The sequence below is a fragment of the Bos javanicus genome, chromosome 13, assembly GCF_032452875.1.
Source record: "Bos javanicus breed banteng chromosome 13, ARS-OSU_banteng_1.0, whole genome shotgun sequence".
Taxonomy (NCBI): Eukaryota; Metazoa; Chordata; class Mammalia; order Artiodactyla; family Bovidae; genus Bos; species Bos javanicus.
The window spans coordinates 28,267,904-28,285,462 of NC_083880.1; the positions used below are offsets into that span (position 1 = coordinate 28,267,904).

At 44.4% G+C, this 17,559-nt stretch overlaps 1 protein-coding gene across 12 annotated transcripts in view; it reads right to left on the minus strand.

Moving 5' to 3' along the window:
• Positions 1-17,559, minus strand: part of BEND7 (BEN domain containing 7) — an 87,186-nt gene that overhangs the window by 54,091 nt on the left and 15,536 nt on the right. For 11 of the 12 annotated variants that reach the window (XM_061436078.1, XM_061436084.1, XM_061436081.1 and 8 more), the window contains one exon: positions 1,297-1,596. In XM_061436078.1, the coding sequence (XP_061292062.1) occupies positions 1,297-1,596 (300 nt within the window). Of the gene's footprint in view, positions 1-1,296; positions 1,597-1,722; positions 1,793-17,559 lie in introns of all 12 variants that reach the window. The other variant, XM_061436087.1, reaches the window with a different exon arrangement.

Genomic DNA, 17,559 nt, shown 5'->3' on the forward strand with positions numbered 1-17,559 from the left:
ATCCTTTTCATCTTGTTATAAATCATTTTCTAATTTTAAAGAGAACTACCTTTTTATTTTTATGGAGGACTCTTTAAAGAGCCATCTCTTTCTAACGTGGAAGCAAGCCAGCATGAGAATCTGATATTGGCTTATGTAATATTAAGAGAGACAGAAGACACCCATACATCTCTTGGGGTCCCTCCCCGTCTCTTCAGCAGTGGCTAGTGATGGCTTTTTATACCTTTGAACTGGTTATCACAAACTGTGTTTAAAAAAAAAAATAAAATCACAATAATTGTCTTTTCCTTGAAGGATGATGAACAGGGGGGAAAACCCTTAACTTTTTAAAGAAACTAGAAATGTGTTCTTCCTTTCTTCTCATTCCCTTTGTTAAAACGACAGATCTGCACATCTGTATGTAATTTATAACACGAATAACAGTGTCACTGGAGGGAAAATTAACATGAATGGAGAAATCAAGTTTTTCCTTATGTTTTGGGAAAAAAAAATTTGCCATTTGAGTTTTTTTTCCCCTAACAATTAGGAATTTAAAATAGATAACTAATAAGAACCTACTGGATAGCACAGGGAACTGTACTCAATATTCTATGGTGCCCTACATGGGAAAAGAATCTAAGAAAGCGTGGATATATTTAGGTGTATCGCTGATTCATTTTGCTGTACACCTGAAACTAACACAACACTATAAATCAACTATACTCCAATTAATTTTAAAAAACCCATTAGGAATTTAAAGTAAAGAAATTTTACTTTAAAGGAATAATTTTCAACCTGAATGAAGCAAGTTATAAAATATGGATCATCTGGTTCAGGAGCTTGAATGGGAGGTTAAAGTCAAGGTGTCACTTGACTGGCGGGGTCATCAGTCCTCCCTTTAAGTGACTCGTCCTATAATGAAGAAAGCCCAGGACTTAGCAAGGGGATGTGTTAAGAATACACCATGTGACCAGGAAGATTCTTTTAATGCCACAGTGGAGCTCTTTCTGCCCTAATGTTCAGTTGTTTGTGACAATAATATCCGTATCTCAGACAGTGATGGCTTTGACTTCTTAAAGAGCTGAAGTGTCTATCAAGAAACTATCCCTTCTAATAGAGAACCCCCAGTTTTTCCTGCATCTCAAGTCTAGATTTTTTTATACTCTTTTTCCTTTATGTCTTCCCTGTCTTTTAAAATAACTCAATTAAGGTACATGATTAAAGGAGGGTTTACTCTATAGAATTCAAAGAACATACTGAATGTTTATAGACAGAAAACATATTGGGACGACTGTGAGCGTCTGATGAGGGCCATACCATTGGAGCTCCCAGCAGTGTGGGGCTGGCTCTGAAAGGTTCTGGAGCGGGTGCCATACTGCCCTGAGAACTGCCCGCTCTGGGGTGGCAGCTCGTTCCACGTGCCCCGGGAAGATGGGTGGAGGCTTGGGGGGGCCTCTGCAGAGTTCAAACGCTGAGGCCAAATCGCATCCAAATCCTGGGGTTCCTCTTTAAGTTTCTCCCCCTCCTTGCCCACACGCTGATATATCCTCCCAGCGCTGTCATTCAGTAATCTTCTCATTCCTGTAATTTGTTTTTTAATTTCCATGCTTTCATCTCCTAATGGAAACAGGGCCAGAGATAGCACTGTAAATTAGTGAAAGAAAAAATAATCCACTACCAGAAAAAAAAACCAAAACAAGACACTCCCCCTTCCTTCTTTGGAATCGGGGGAGGATTACTGACCCCAGATGCAAGCTTCTCTTTTCAGAATCTTCTTTCCTCAGAGGATTTTTTTTTTTTTGAACCAAAGTATCTGTATTGCACTGAATAAATATTACTTAAAGATGACTCTGAAATTATACAGATATAAAATATTTTCTATAAACAATATCATTAAAGGATCTATTAGATCTAGATCTATTAAGGGCTATTTCACACACGTGTGCATGCTTGCTCAGCCTCTCAGTCGTGTCCAACTCTTTGTGACCTCATGGACTGTAGCCCACCAGGCTCCTCTGTCCATGGAATTCTCCAGGCAAGAATACTGGACTGGGCTCCCATTCCCATCTCCAGGGGATCGTCCCAAAACAAGGACTGAACCCTTATCTCCTGCACTGGCAGCTAGGTTCTGCAGTGCTGAGCCACAAAGGAAGCCCACCGCAAACATACTATCTTTTTAAATTGTCATCAGCCAGTAACTTTACAAAGGTTAAGGGAAGTAGTCTTTTCTTTTTTTTCTCTAATCTGGGTTTTAAAATAAAAGTCTAATGCCACGGTACACACTCATACAGTCACTCTACTAAATGCTTGAAATTTCAACTATGAAGAAAGGAAAAGCCCCGCAGAAAGCATCTATTACAAAAAACAGCTCCTACAAATAAATCTAGCACATTTATTTATTTATTTTTAATTTTTGGCCGCATCTGTGCTGCATGTGGGATCTCAGTTCCTAACCAGGGATCAAACCCACGCACCCTACATTGGGAACTCAGAATCTTAACTACCGGACCACCAGGGAAGTCCTGAGTACATTTAATATAATCATGTTGTAATACCCTCAGCATCATATTAGCCAGATTTCTCTATCAGACTGGTAACTGCACAATGAATGTAGATATTCTGCATTGTCTAGTTAGATATTTAGCTTATTAATACACAAATACGTTACTGAATGTAGTGGAGAAGGAAATGGCAACCCACTCCATTATTCTTGCTTGAAAAAGTCCGCGGGGTCACAAAGAGTCGGACACGACTCAGCAAACTTAACAACAACAGTAACAAAACTGAATGTAAGGAAACTTTTCTATTTTTATGCTGTGAAGTTAGTATCTTAAATTTTTAAAATGGTAACAAAAGTATTAATTGTCTTTAATATCTAACATGAACAAATGCAGAATTAATACAGATTTCCAAATTTACAATACTGCTCTGTGTTGGCATATGCTTGAGAGGAGAAATATTTTACTTTGTCATAAAACTCTTTCCATTTCAAACACCTGTGAAAATGACAATACAGAAACAATAAATCATGTTCCAGATTTTTATGAGAACGAATGACCGAGCACAACTGAAGAAATGCGGAGCCAGCATTTACAACTTTCTCAGGATGTCTGGGGAACAGGGTGTGTCTGGAAGAGGTCCCAGAGGAATTCTGAGAGATAAATCTATAAGCCAGTGTGGCTGCTGTTACTTTCAGCATCCAAACCCGCCCTTTCCCGGCGTGACTAACAGCACAGCTTGGGCAGGAAGGAGCTTCTTTCCTGCAGGGCTTTTATTCTGGACCAGGGACGTCACACACGCATCTAGGCTGCAGCGTGCTGATCTCGGTTGACACTGGCTGGTGGCTGCCACTCCCCTCCCTCCCAGGGCCCTGGCAAGAACCATACCAGCCAAGCCAGGCAGAGGCGGGCACGCTGCCTGGGGCCTGGATCAGTGCCAGCTTACTCCCCACATGAACTCTGACGCATCACAGCCAAAGGGCCACTCTCTTTTCAAAGGTTCCACTTATGCTCCAGTGACTGAATCCTATGATAAAGTGCTGTCTTCAGAAGGAGGGAAAAAAGGTATGAGGATCCTGGAACTTTCTAAGATCAAAGTTGCTTTGTCATGAGCTTAGTTTCACAGTCCCAGAACCTACAGCTCTGAAACTTACAAGACTGAAAATACAGTGTGAATTCTGCACACTTGATACTTTCAAGAGGACAACCAGGATTGTGGAAGAGGGAGATCCTGGCTGTGGGCTGACACTTAGAAACATTTCTTACAAAATCAAAACAAGAGGCAAACCATGACAACAGATTAGGACCTGGGACTGAGGAGGAAGAAAAACAGGGGGCTGTGAAGGCAGGTAGCAGAGCTGGCTGACTTTCTGAGAGCTCACAGTCTATCCAACTGTGGGACAGCTGAAAGGACAGAAAACAGCTAAGTGTAAGAATTGCTGGAGTCAAGGAAAGCAGAGAGACGTGGAAAAGGCTGGAAACGGGCTGGTTGCAGGGCAGCCTCTTAGAGGTGACAGGCTGGGTGTCCCCAGAGGGCAGTGGGATGAGCTGTCCTTGCTTTAGCCAGAGAAGTCAGGAGCAGCCCTGACCACACTACCTGGGCGGGAGGCCCTAGAACCGTATCTCTCTCTTTTGAGCTCTGTCTCTGTCTCTCTCTCACACACACACATGGGGCAGGGGTGGGGTGGGGATGATGCACTCTGCAGAGAGAGGGGAATTGAGTCCTCACATATTCAGGAGGGATGCAGCAGAGGATCAGGAGGGAGACCTAAAGACTAGAAGTGGGGACAACAGAGAAAGCTGAGCAGCCTGCACATACTGGGATGGAGAGGGTAAAGCTTGCAGGCTTGGGCCACGGATGCTAGGAGGTGGGTCAGGGGACAGGCTGGGGCCGGGGCTCCCAGACCTGGACTCACTTCCCAACTGTACTGACTTGCTACCTGATACGAGACGAGCCACCTGCTATCCTCAGGCTTCAGCTTCCTGAACTATAAAAGGGAATTCTGAACCAGACCATGCCTGGCATAACCCAGGGGGAGCAGTCAAGGAGGGATGTAGGTTTTTTCCATTACCAAGATGTTCACAGGGCACCAAACAGCTCTAAAAGTCACGTATATCCTCCTCAGAAAGAGTGGGCTTATTCTGACTGCTACAAGTGAAGCCAAGTTCTCTGACTCAAAAAAAAAAAAAAAGGGATAAATTAAGATGTTGAGATCTGAAGCATTAGTTGACCTCTTTGTCTTTCCAGTTCTAATAAGTTGATGTCTTCCCCATGTATAAATGCCAAGAAAAAGAAGCTCTAAAGAAGCATGATTCCAGGGAATTCCCTGGTTTCCCAGTGGTTAGGACTCCGCACTTTCACTGCCAAGAATGTTTCAATTCCTGGTTGGGGAACTAAGATCCCACAAGCTGTGCAATATGGGCAAAAAACAAAAACAAACAACAACAACAACAAAAAGAAGCAACAATTCCATAAGGAAACCTGTTCACTTTCCAAACCTAACCATACCTTTTTTCATGTTTAACCACAAAGGGCTGGATCTTTTTAGAGAAAATGAACAGGAATCTTACAAATATGGATCCATGGTGTGTGGCTGCATTATAGTAAAACAATCTTAAATGAAAAATGGTTTGTATGTTTAGTAACTGGACTCCTTGGACAAGACTGAAAAAAGATTACAGGTTGGATTTTACCCTTTGCTAAATTTCAAGACTCCCTTTCCTTTACATAGATTACTTTCCTTTACGTAAATAATTTGCATAATACAGAATAGAGAGTCTTGAAACACAGAAGTCATCATACAGGATGACTTGGTCAGGAGAGAAAAACATATTACACAGAACACGATTATTCATTGTTTGGGGTAATGAAAGAAAAAAGGCAGTAATGCTCAAAGATAGAGTGAGATGATGTGCCTTAACATTATATATCCATTTCTATATGCCTTCTTTTCACAAAGACTCAAAATAGTCACCATATCTTTGCATCGAAAATTAACTAGTGTTGAGCTGTAACAGTCATTTCATATACCTTCTTTATGTAAATGAAAGAAATGTTGTATCACAACCAGAATGAGGTCTAGTAGAATTAAATGATACAGGATGCTTGGGGCTGGTGAACTCGGATGACCCAGAGGGATGGTATGGGGAGGGAGGTGGGAGGGGGGTTCAGGATTGGGAACACGTGTATACCCATGGTGGATTCATGTTGATGTATGGCAAAACCAATACAATATTGTAAAGTAATTAGCCTCCAATTAAAATAAATAAATTTATATTAAAAAATAAATTAATTAATTTAAAAAAGAAAAAAAAGAATTAAATGTGATACTAAGGTTTATAAACAAACCATATACAGAGAAAAATCCGAATGAACCTTTTGGCCAACCCAATATTAATAGGATGGAGTGAAAAAGTACCAGAAATACAGTAAGAAGAATAAGTTACTGAATAAGATGAATAAAGTTTGGAATAAGAGGAATCAAGTTACTCAGATCCCATTCCCTTGGGGCTGGGGAGGGTGGCCCCTGAGCATCACTCTTGCAGGCAAAAGCTCACTGTCTGGGTGGATGGCACAGCTGTACCACTTCCCCTCTTATTCAGTAACTTATCAAGCATCTCTTGGGCCCCAGAGATAGAAAGATCATCCTGTTCAAATTTAAAGGTACTCCCCTTCCAAATCTTTCAACATCTTTTACTCACATCCTTTTGTACGGGTTGCTTATTCTGAAAAATGGTCCTGATTTTCCCCAGCCTGCTGACCTGCACCTCTTTTAAGTATGTACCCCCAGAACTCCAGCTAGAAGACTACCCTGCTATCTGTAGACACCTCTGATTTCTTGCTAGAGCTAAAAGGTGGACCTTCTCTGAGGACCCTGCCTCCCTGAAGTCCCCTGTGTGAAAGTTATTCACCTCCCATTCCCTTGGGGCTGGGGAGGGTGGCCCCTGAACATCACTCTTCCAGGCAAAAGCTCACTGTCTGGGTGGATGGCACAGCTGTACCACTTCCCCCTCTTCTTCCTGAACAGCAGTCTGTGTGCCGGGAGTTTAAGGTTCATAAAGAAAAGTGGCAGGTGATGAAGTCAACACATACAGTGAGGTCATCCCATTAAGGTGCCAGGTTAAGGAAGAATAATTTTGCACTGGAGATGTTGGGTTATTGCTCTGGGTTATTTATTTCAATATTTTTATTTATTTATCTGGCTGTACCAAATCTTAGCAGTGGCAGGCAGGATCTTTAGTTATGGCATGTGAACTCTAGGTTGAGGTATATGGGATCTAGTTCCCTGACCAGGGATTGAACCCAGGCCCCCTGCATTGGGAGCATGGAGTCTTAGCCACTGGACCACCAGGGAAGTCCCTGCTCTGGGTAATTTCAAATTCACTCTCTCCTTAACATAAGGATGGTAAACAATCAGATCTTTCCCTTAGAAAAACAAATCTGGCAAAACCATGGTGAAAGTAGCTTGGGGAGAGGAAACCAGCCAGAAGGTTATTGCTAAAGGCTTTGTGAATGGCCATGACAGTCTGGGCCAGGATAGGGGATGGGAATGGAGAGGGAGACTCTGAAGAAGGTTCACCAAATAGACTTCCTGATTCACTGGATGTGGGGATGGGGGTGAGGACGTGAAGGAGAATCAGTGAAAGATAAATCCGAGGTTTCTAGCTAGGGTGACTGAAAGGATGCTATCTAACATCGGTCAGAGAATTAGAAGGTTGCAGGGGAGTGAGAATACAATGAGGCTAGTTTTTAAAAAAAAATTTATTATTTTATTATTTATTTGGCTGTGTCGAGTCTTAGCTGAAGCATGTGGGATCTTTAGTTGTGGCATGTGGGATCTAGTCCCCCGACAAGGGATCGAACCCAGGTCCCCTGTATTAGGAGCACGGATTTTTAGCCACTGGACCACCACCCTGAGGCTAGTTCTGACAAAGGAAATTTATACAGTCGGCAGGCAGTTGGGAATATACAGGAAGCTGATGGTGATGAAGTGGGAATACTGTTGGCAGCAGCAGCTACTGTTGCTACCAGTGGTACCTGGCCCCTTTGCGCTGAGACAACCCCTTGGGCTCACAAACAACTCAGGGGGTGGCAGGACACCTTATATAGAGATACTAGGTTTCCTGTTAATCTAACACGTAGAGAGCTCAGTACCCTCATTTCAACATTAAAAGCTATGAGCTCATGTGTGTGTCTCGGCTGGCCAAGTGAGTTCACCTGCTCCTCCTGGACTGAGTCCCCGCGGCAGGCAGCAGTCACCGTGGTCACAACTGTGCCATCTCTAGCTCCTTGCGCGCCCTGACCACCATCCAGTCCATCTCCAGGGTGCCACTCCCTAACTCATGTCTACAGAAGGACTGACGGACACTGAGAGTACTGAGGTACAGTCACCACTACATCCAGTATGCTTTGGCTCTTACTGTGGTATCATGTCCAGCCTTTTTGTTTGTTTTTGGCCGAACCACACAACTTGGGGTATCTTAGTTCCCCGACCAGGGATTGAACATGGGCCACGGCAGCGAAAGCACAGGGTTCTAACCACAGCCGCCAGGGACCTCCTGTCACGTCCAGTTTTGCGCTCTTTTAAAGAGGCTGTGAAAGTGCTGCACTCAATATGCCAGCAAATTTGGAAAACTCAGCAGTGGCCACAGGACTGGAAAAGGCCAGTTTTCATTCCAATCCCAAAGAAAGGCAATGCCAAAGAATGCTCAAAGTACCGCACAATTGCACTCATCTCACATGCTAGTAAAGTAATGCTCAAAATTCTCCAAGCCAGGCTTCAGCAATACGTGAACCATGAACTTCCTGATGTTCAAGCTGGTTTTAGAAAAGGCAGAGGAACCAGAGATCAAATTGCCAACATTCGCTGGATCATGGAAAAAGCAAGAGAGTTCCAGAAAAACATCTATTTCTGCTTTATTGACTATGCCAAAGCCTTTGACTGCGTGGATCACAATAAACTGTGGAAAATTCTGAAAGAGATGGGAATACCAGACCACCTGATCTGCCTCTTGAGAAATTTGCATGCAGGTCAGGAAGCAACAGTTAGAACTGGACATGGAACAACAGACTGGTTCCAAACAGGAAAAGGAGTTCGTCAAGGCTGTATATTGTCACCCTGTTTATTTATTTATATGCAGAGTACATCACGAGAAACGCTGGGCTGGAAGAAACACAAGCGGAATCAAGATTGCCGGGAGAAATATCAATAACCTCAGATATGCAGATGACACCACCTTTATGGCAGAAAGTGAGGAGGAACTCAAAAGCCTCTTGATGAAAGTGAAAGTGGAGAGTGAAAAGTTGGCTTAAAGCTCAACATTCAGAGAACGAAGATCATGGCATCGGGTCCCATCACTTCATGGGAAATAGATGGGGAAACAGTGGAAATAATGTCAGACTTTATTTTTCTGGGCTCCAAAATCACTACAGATGGTGACTGCAGCCATGAAATTAAAAGACGCTTACTCCTTGGAAGGAAAGTTATGACCAACCTAGATAGCATATTCAAAAGCAGAGATATTACTTTGCCAACAAAGATTCATCTAGTCAAGGCTATGGTTTTTCTAGTGGTCATATATGGATGTGAGAGTTGGACTGTGAAGAAGGCTGAGCACCGAAGAATTGATGCTTTTGAACTGTGGTGTTGGAGAAGACTCTTGAGAGTCCCTTGGACTGCAAGGAGATCCAACCAGTCCATTCTGAAGGAGATCAGCCCTGGGATTTCTTTGGAAGGAATGATGCTGAAGCTGAAACTCCAGTACTTTGGCCACCTCATGCGAAGAGTTGACTCATTGGAAAAGACTCTGATGCTGGGAGGGATTGGGGGCAAGAGGAGAAGGGGATGACAGAGGATGAGATGGCTGGATGGCATCACTGACTCAATGGATGTGAGTCTCAGTGAACTCCGGGAGTTGGTGATGGACAGGGGGCCCTGGCGTGCTGCGATTCATGGGGTCGCAAAGAGTCGGACATGACTGAGCAACTGATCTGATCTGATCCGAAAGAGGCTGTCGAGAAACTTGAGATCGTGCAAAAGTCAACAAAAAAGATGAAAGGATCAAAGAAAGGTTAAAGAAGTTGGGTCATTTCTCTCAGAGACAAATAGCTACTGAGTGACTCCTCTTCAAACACTTGACGGGTTATCACGAACACTGTTCATTATCCATAGGAAAAAGTGGCCTCAAACTGTAGCTTCTAGGCAGGAGGCTGGGCAATGTTATGGTCTAAAGAGCTGACCCCTCCAGTTCTAGAAACAGAGGAGGAACCTCTGAGAAGATGTGCCGAAGGAGTGGCACTAAGGATGCCTCCTGTCTGGGATGTTGAAAAGTGCTGGGAACAGTGGCAATGGCTGCATACCACTGTGAACATCCTTTTTGGAAAAGGCCTTCTAACGGAACTTCCTGGCGGTCCAGTGGTTAAGACTCGGGACTTTCACTGCTGTGGGCCCAGGGTTCGATCCCCAGTTGAGGAACTAAGACTCCAAAAACCACAGAGTGCAGCCCTATAAAAAGGTTTACAATTCACTGCAAACGAACAAACAAAAAAACTCCTTGCATTTTGCAGGTAATGGTAGTTAAACAGAAAAAAGTTGAGTTTATCAGTGAGAAATACTGAGATAACCATGATTTATATTGAACAATGCAAGTACCTCCTTCTCAAACACTAGCAGAAGCTGGCATGGAGCTGTATTGTAGAAAAGGCTGAACTCCGACCTGTCAAATGACAGCAGTGAGAAAAAGAGCAGGAAAAAAGGAAGCAGGGCCCATCAAGACCACACAGCAGCTCTCTCCACCACAATGCTCGACACGTGAGTTGAATAGCCAGGCACCTGCAGTGGACTCTGCACTCTCAGAAGACCCGGGTTAGCATCATTGCCCCAAACCTGAGCTGACTTGCAGACACTATCAAGGACCTGACAGGCTGTCCCTGGGGGTGGCAGCCACGTTCACCAGGGACACGCAGGTCTGGGGGTGCTAATGGTAAGAAGGGTCTGAAAAGCATAGAGAACAGAGTGATGGCTGCCAAAGTGAACCCTTTGTTCCGAAGCAATCTGAAGTGGAATCCCCCAAATAAAGAGGAGCCAAGATCTACTGAAGAGAATGTGTCAGAACCTGCATTCCCAAAACAGTCCTTGGAGTCCAGCTGAGAACACTGTGTAGTCTAAATGCCACTGAGAAAGAAGGATGCAAACCTCGGCTGCAGGATCAGTGAACTGGTGGAATCAAATGTGTTGATAGGGGGAGTTAACCCACATGCCTGCTGCCACGTGCTGGGGGACCCTCCTGTTCAACTGAAGTGTTAGGTGGAATATAATTAAGTAGCCCAGGGCATAGATGGTGTTTTCATTGAAAAGACGAAGTTCCTTACAAATCTGTTTAGATAACATCAGGTTCATTCATCTATTCAATAAATATTTACTGTACTACCACTACTAAATATGAGTTTTCTGTAGGACCAAAGAAAGAAAAAGACAAGAAAGACAAGATACCATCTCTCCCCTCCGGGAGTTTACAGCCTCGCTTGGAACCCAGATGAACGCACAAGGATTTCGAGGACCCAGGGCCTCTCTCCTGACACGTGGGCAAGCTCACCCAGCCTGGGACACCCATAGCCAGCATGGGAGGCAGGAGCTTTTTTTAACTGAGGCTGAGGAAGTGATGCCAAGACAGGTCCCAAGACAGAATGCCATGGGTCCAGGCTGGGAAAATGGGCCTGCAAAGCAGAAAGGGGAAGAAGGGCTTGAGATGGGTAAGAAGGGCCAGGGGAGCAAAGAAATACCAGGACATGAATCAACACGGGCTGTCATGCTGCTTCTCAAATGTGTCCCTCAGTGGGACGAATTGAGAGAGTAACACTGACATGCACATTACCGCGTGTAAAGCTGATAGCTGGTGGGAAGCTGCTGTACAGCATGGAGAGCTCACTCAGCTCAGTGCTGTGATGACCTAGAGAGGTTAGAGAGGTGGGATCAGGGTGGGGTGGGAGAGAGGTCCAGGAGGGAGGGGATATATGCATACATATGGCTGACTTCACTGTACACCAGAAACTAACACAACATTGTAAAACAATTATCCTCCAATTAAAAATAAATTTTAAAAAGTATGTCCCTCAAAGAACATCTACAGACAAAGTAGAAAAAGCATCCATGAGAAGTTTAGGGGCAAAGCCCTAAAAGGGGATGAAGGAACAATTTTCTTTGATGGCTTCATGCTTTATCCAAAAAAACAAATCCAAGTATCCTCTGCTTTGAGCCCACCGAAATATGCAGATCCCTATCTCCATGGAACAACCCAGGGCCCCATGGTCCCAACTCAGAACCGTTACAGAAGGCAAAGGGCTGTTGCGTATGACTGTCCCCAGCTACGTGCTCTAGGAATACATTTATAGCATGATCAGACCGATCAAACTGACAGAACACAGGATAAACGCCTTGGATGATGCCTAAATTATGAGCGTTTTTGGGAATTGACGAGATCTCTTTGTGAGGATTACAGCTGACTCCATGAAGACAGAAAGACCTGAGTTGGTGAAGAACATGTGGTCAGCAAGTCCATGGGCGCTCTGAGGGAGAGAAGAGGGAAGAGCACTGGAGGCAGAGGAGAAACCAGGCAGGCCGTGGTGAGAAGCTGATTAGCTGGACTGAATGATCACTGAATGCGCAAAACAGAGAACACAGGGACCTTGATGTTTTTACTTTACCCTGAAAATGACAGGACATCAATGAAGAAAGCAATAGGATACCACTAGAACTATCCAACCAATTCAGAGAGTTTATCTACTTTTCTCTTCCCCAAATGTACTTATAACAAGGAAAAATTTGATTTTATAACAAATAGAGCATGGCCTCCCAATCGAATGTTCCTTCATCAGACATGGACTGTAACTCCAGCCACATTAAGTGAGTAGGTCAGAAACCACCACTTCAAATAATGTTAAGGAATAATCAAACCAAAGAGTTCAGATCCCAAATGTACAGGAGAGGTCTTACACATCAGTGAAGAAGATGACGACACACACCTACTAACAATGGGAAATGGGCACAAGGCAGGAACATGAAATTCACAAGGGAAATAAATAGTTCAAAGCTCTTAATGTCCCTAATGACTGATGTAACAAAAATTACACAATGTGAAATTCTTTGTCTATTAATTTGGCAAAGACTATAGATTCATACGGACAAGGCAATGGCACCCGACTCTAGTACTCTTGCCTGGAAAATCCCATGGGCAGAGGAGCCTGGTAGGCTGTAGTCCATGGGGTCGCTAAGAGTCGGACACGACTGAGCGACTTCACTTTCACTTTTCACTTTCATGCATTGGAGAAGGAAAGGGCAACCCACTCCAGGGTTCTTGTTTGGAGAATCCCAGGGACGGGGGAGCCTGGTGGGCTGCCGTCCATGGGGTCACACAGAGTCAGACACAACTGAAGTGACTTAGCAATAGATTCACAGGGCGTCCCAGATGGTGTAATGGTAAAAAATCCACTTGCCAAGCAAGAGACTCGATTTTGATCCCTGGGTTGGGAAGATCCCCTGGAGAAGGAAATGGCAACCACTCTGGTATTCTTTCCTGGGAAATCCCATGGACAGAGGAGCCTAGAAGGCTACAGTCCATGGGGTTGCAAGAGTTGGACATGATTTAGTGACTAAACAATGACAAAGAGATTCAAAAAGCCCATTTTTGATGAAGGTGTAGGGTTACAGTCCCTCTCATAGGCTGCAGGTATGGGTCCTTTTCGGGAAAATTCAGCAATTCCACTCATAGGCATTTATCCTACAGAAACATTTAGACAAGTATTTATGACATACTTAAAAGAACATACACGGTAGCATCATTTTCACTAGTGAGACATCGCAAACCACCCAGACATCAATCAGTGAGTATTAGATAAGTGAATTATGACGTATCTATAGACTGAGATTACAGTGTATCTTTACATGTCTGAAAAGGATGAAGCGGACCTTTTTACAGTCATTTGGAAATAAGTGCAGGATTATCCTATAAACTCCATGAAGGCTGAGACCATGATTATTTCCTTCAATACTGGATAGTCAGAGCCTGCCTGGCTTAAACTAGGCACTCAACCTGTGTGGAACAGATGGAGATTTGGTTAAGCAAAAAAAAAAAAAATTACAAAACATTATACAGGATAATTCTATTTTCCTTTTTTAAATGGTTAGTTTATTTTCCATTCATTTTTGGCTGTGCTGGGTCTTAGTTATTGTGTGCAGGCTTCCTCTAGTTGCAGAGAGCGGGGGCTACTCTCTAGCTGTGGTGCTCTGGTTTCTCACTGCAGTGGCTTCTCTAGCTGTGGAGCATGGACTCTAGGGCGCACGGGCTTCAGGAGCTGCAGCTCACAGGCTCTACAGCGAGGGCTCAGTAGTTGTGGTGCATGGGCTTAGCTGCTCCATAGAATGTGGAATCCTCCTGGACCAGGGATTATCGAACCTATGTCCCCTGAGTTGGCAGGTGGATTCTTATCCACTGCGCCACCAGGGAAAGCCCCATTCTCCTTTTTGTAACACACATGCCTGTATTTTTTACACATACTCTATGGTTATTGCTGGAGAGGGTGACTGGGACAGGACTTTTTAAATTTTATATCTTGTTCTCAACTTTATAAATGAAAACTGTAAAAAATGATTTTGAAATGAATATGTATTAATTTCTGTAAGAAAAAAAATAATCTGTAAGAATTATGTACATTCTTTTCCCTGTTGGATTGTAAAGTTGGGTATAAGGCAACTGGTGGAAACAGTTTTGGACTTAAAAAAATCTTCTTTGATGAAGCTGGGCAGGAGTGGGAAGTAGGTGGCCAAAAGGAAGTCAGGGAAGGAAGGGGCTGCCTAGGGTGCACTTTGAAATCCAGGGGTTCAGGCCTAAGATGATTTTCTCTTGAAGCTTACAAACCATGGTTGTTGTTTTTTTATTTAACATTTATTTTGGCTGCATCTGGTCTCAGTTGCAGCTCGCTGGATCTTTGCTGCACCATGTAACGACTGCCCTTGTTCTGATGCACAGACTTTCTAGTTACAAAACACGGTTTCTCTAGTTTCAGTACGTGAGCTTGGTTGCCCCATAGCCTGTGGGATCTTAGTTCCCCAACCAGGGATCTAATTCACGTCCCCTGCATTTCCAGGCAGATTCTTAACCATCAGATCACCAGGGAAGTCCCAAGCTATGGTGTTTTTTAAAGGAATTTGGACGTGCTTAGGAGGAAAAGGGTTAGAGTCACCATTTACGGACCACCACTTGCTATGTACGGGGCCCTTGGGCAAGCACACTGCCTACCTAATCACAAACTAAGAGGTTCAGAGGTTGATGAATACATCTTCCCCAGGAGAAAACAGAGACTTTGAGTTTAGACATTCGAGACCCATCACGCTCCAAGGTCCATGAGCCTCACTGTTCTACCAGGATGGGCAGGGAACTGACCAGCTGGCCGGCAGGAAGGGCTCCACCCATGAAGCCCACTGCCCTGCATCCAGGAAGCTGTAGAGACCTGCGCTGGGCGCTGCATGGGGTCGTCAGCACCTTAACCACCCACTTATCTTAGTACACATGGTGAAAACAATGAAATCTTTGGACCACACTATCTCTATGGAGTCCAACTTAGTTGTGCGGTTTCAAACTAAGAAGGCAGCTCAGAAATGTCCTTTAAATTCAAAACAGGGCTCATGTGAGTCCTGTTAGTCCTACAAACGATGAGAATTTATTTGTGCTCATGGTTCTCTGAGACATAAGGCAAAAGTCTTCAAAGGCTGACAACACACACAGGAAAAATATAACAAGACTGCAGAACAAGAGCTGCTTTCATTTTCCAAGAGAAGTATAAACAAAATCTTGCCCTCGTTTAATCAGAAATAAAATGTTCATAATTGACTGTCTGGAAAGAGACAATCTGTTTCCATATAACCTGAAATCTTGACCCTCTGCTCTGCTGCACAGAAAACTCTTAAAGAACGCTAGTACAGAACTGCACATTGCCCCTACTGACTTAAATATTAACTTACATATCATATAAGGTCAATTACGGAGAAGGCAATGGCACCCCACTCCAGTACTCTTGCCTGGAAAATCCCATGGAGGGAGGAGCCTGGTAGGCTGCAGTCCATGGGGTCGCTAAGAGTCGGGCACGACTGAGCAACTTCACTTTCACTTTTCAGTTTCATGCATTGGAGAAGGAAATGGCAACCCACTCCAGTGTTCTTGCCTGGAGAATCCCAGGGATGGGGAGCCTGGTGGGCTGCCGCCTATGGGGTTGCACAGAGTTGGACACAACTGAAGCGACTTAGCAGCAGCAGCAAGGTCAATTAAGGATGAACAAGAGTAAGTACTGGCAGTACTGTTTCTTCGGTCATTTAAATTTTTAAAAATATTCCAACTTAAAGTACACATGCTGTTATACAGTTTCATCTTCAGTATCCAGTTCAGTTCACTTGCTCAGTCATGCCCGACTCTTTTCGACCCCATGAACCGCAGCCCGCCAGGCCTCCCTGTTTATCACCAACTCCCAGAGTTTACCCAAACTCATGTCCATTGAGTCGGTGATACCATCTAACCATCTCATCCTCTGTCATCCCCTTCTCCTCCTGTCTTCAATCTTTCCCAACATCAGGGTCTTTTCAAACGAATCAGCTCTTCGCATCAGGTGGCCAAAGTATTGAAGTTTCAGCTTCAGCATCAGTCCTTCCAATGAACACCCAGGACTGATTTCCTTTAGGATGGATCTCCTTGCAGTCCAAGGGACTCTCAAGAGTCTTCTCCAACATCTTCAGTATAAATAATGTTAATGAGGATGAGAAATGTATGACGTTCACAGCATCTTTCTCTTCCACAAATCTCAAGAAACTGTGGGCCCGAAGGCACCTGGAGACTGGCAGTGGCCGCCTTCCCTGAGCGAGGCCAGGGATGAGGTGACTGCGGCTGTAAGCAGCAGCTTCCAAACTTTCTGGACTGTGAATCACAGCAAGAAAATCAAAGTTTCACAAACTTATCCTTCCTGCATGCAAGACACTCTGATACTTTCTAATCTATTTCTCTTACTATTATTGTATTGATATTTTGTGTGAGTGACAGTCTGCTAAACTAACTTCATGACCCACTTATACGGCCACTGCCTTAAATGCTGTCGTTTTCTTGGACCCTGTCCCACGTGGGCCTCTCCCTCTCCACACACGTCCTGGACTCACCCCACCCACCCCACCTCTCTTCTGGCTCCAGTGACCATCTGTCTGTGAGGACTTCAGCCCTGATCCTACTTCTAAGGGCTCCAGACCCATACATCTAATTGCCCACTGGACAGTTCCACTTGGACATTTCAAAAGCAACCTTAAAACTACGTCCAAGAATGTATTTTATGATGACTGTCACCAAGCCTTGATAAACAACACCAGCTTGGCTATCCAAGCCAGAAAACTGGGCCTCATCTTCCATCTCTTCCCTCCCACAGCCACTTAAACACTGAGTCCTGCTTATTGTAACTTCTAGATTACTCAGGAGTCCTTCCACTCCTCTCTCATCATCACTTGATGGGGCGACGGCCAAAAGCCTGCAGCAGTGCTCCACCCCACCACAGTCCATGCTGAAGCCAGGGTGATCTTTCGGAAATGCAGACCTTGTCAAGTGACCTGCCTCAGTGGGAGGTGATGGGCCCCAGCTCTCGCACTGGGGGCTTCTCCAGCCTTGGCTCTGGCCACGTCTCCCCCTGTTCTAGGCGGTGGCTCTTGTGCCTGATACACATTAGAATCACATGGATAGCTTTAAAAAAACCAGGCCTAACTTCAGGACAGTTGAATCCAAACCCCATCAGTGACTATACTGGATGGCCAGAGGGCTCCCCATTTCAGCTCTATGGAAGGTCTTCAGGGACTTCCCTGGCAGTCCAGTGGTTAACACTTCGTTCTTCCAGTGCAGAGGGCAGCAGGCTCAAACCCTGGTCAGGGAACTAAGATCCCACATGCCATTTTCATGGCCAAAAAAAAAAATGTTTTTTAATAAAAGAAAAAAAGAATTACTCTAAGGAGGGTCTTTGGCTCCTGGGACAAGCTCTCACTTCCTTACTGTCTCACAGCCTCAG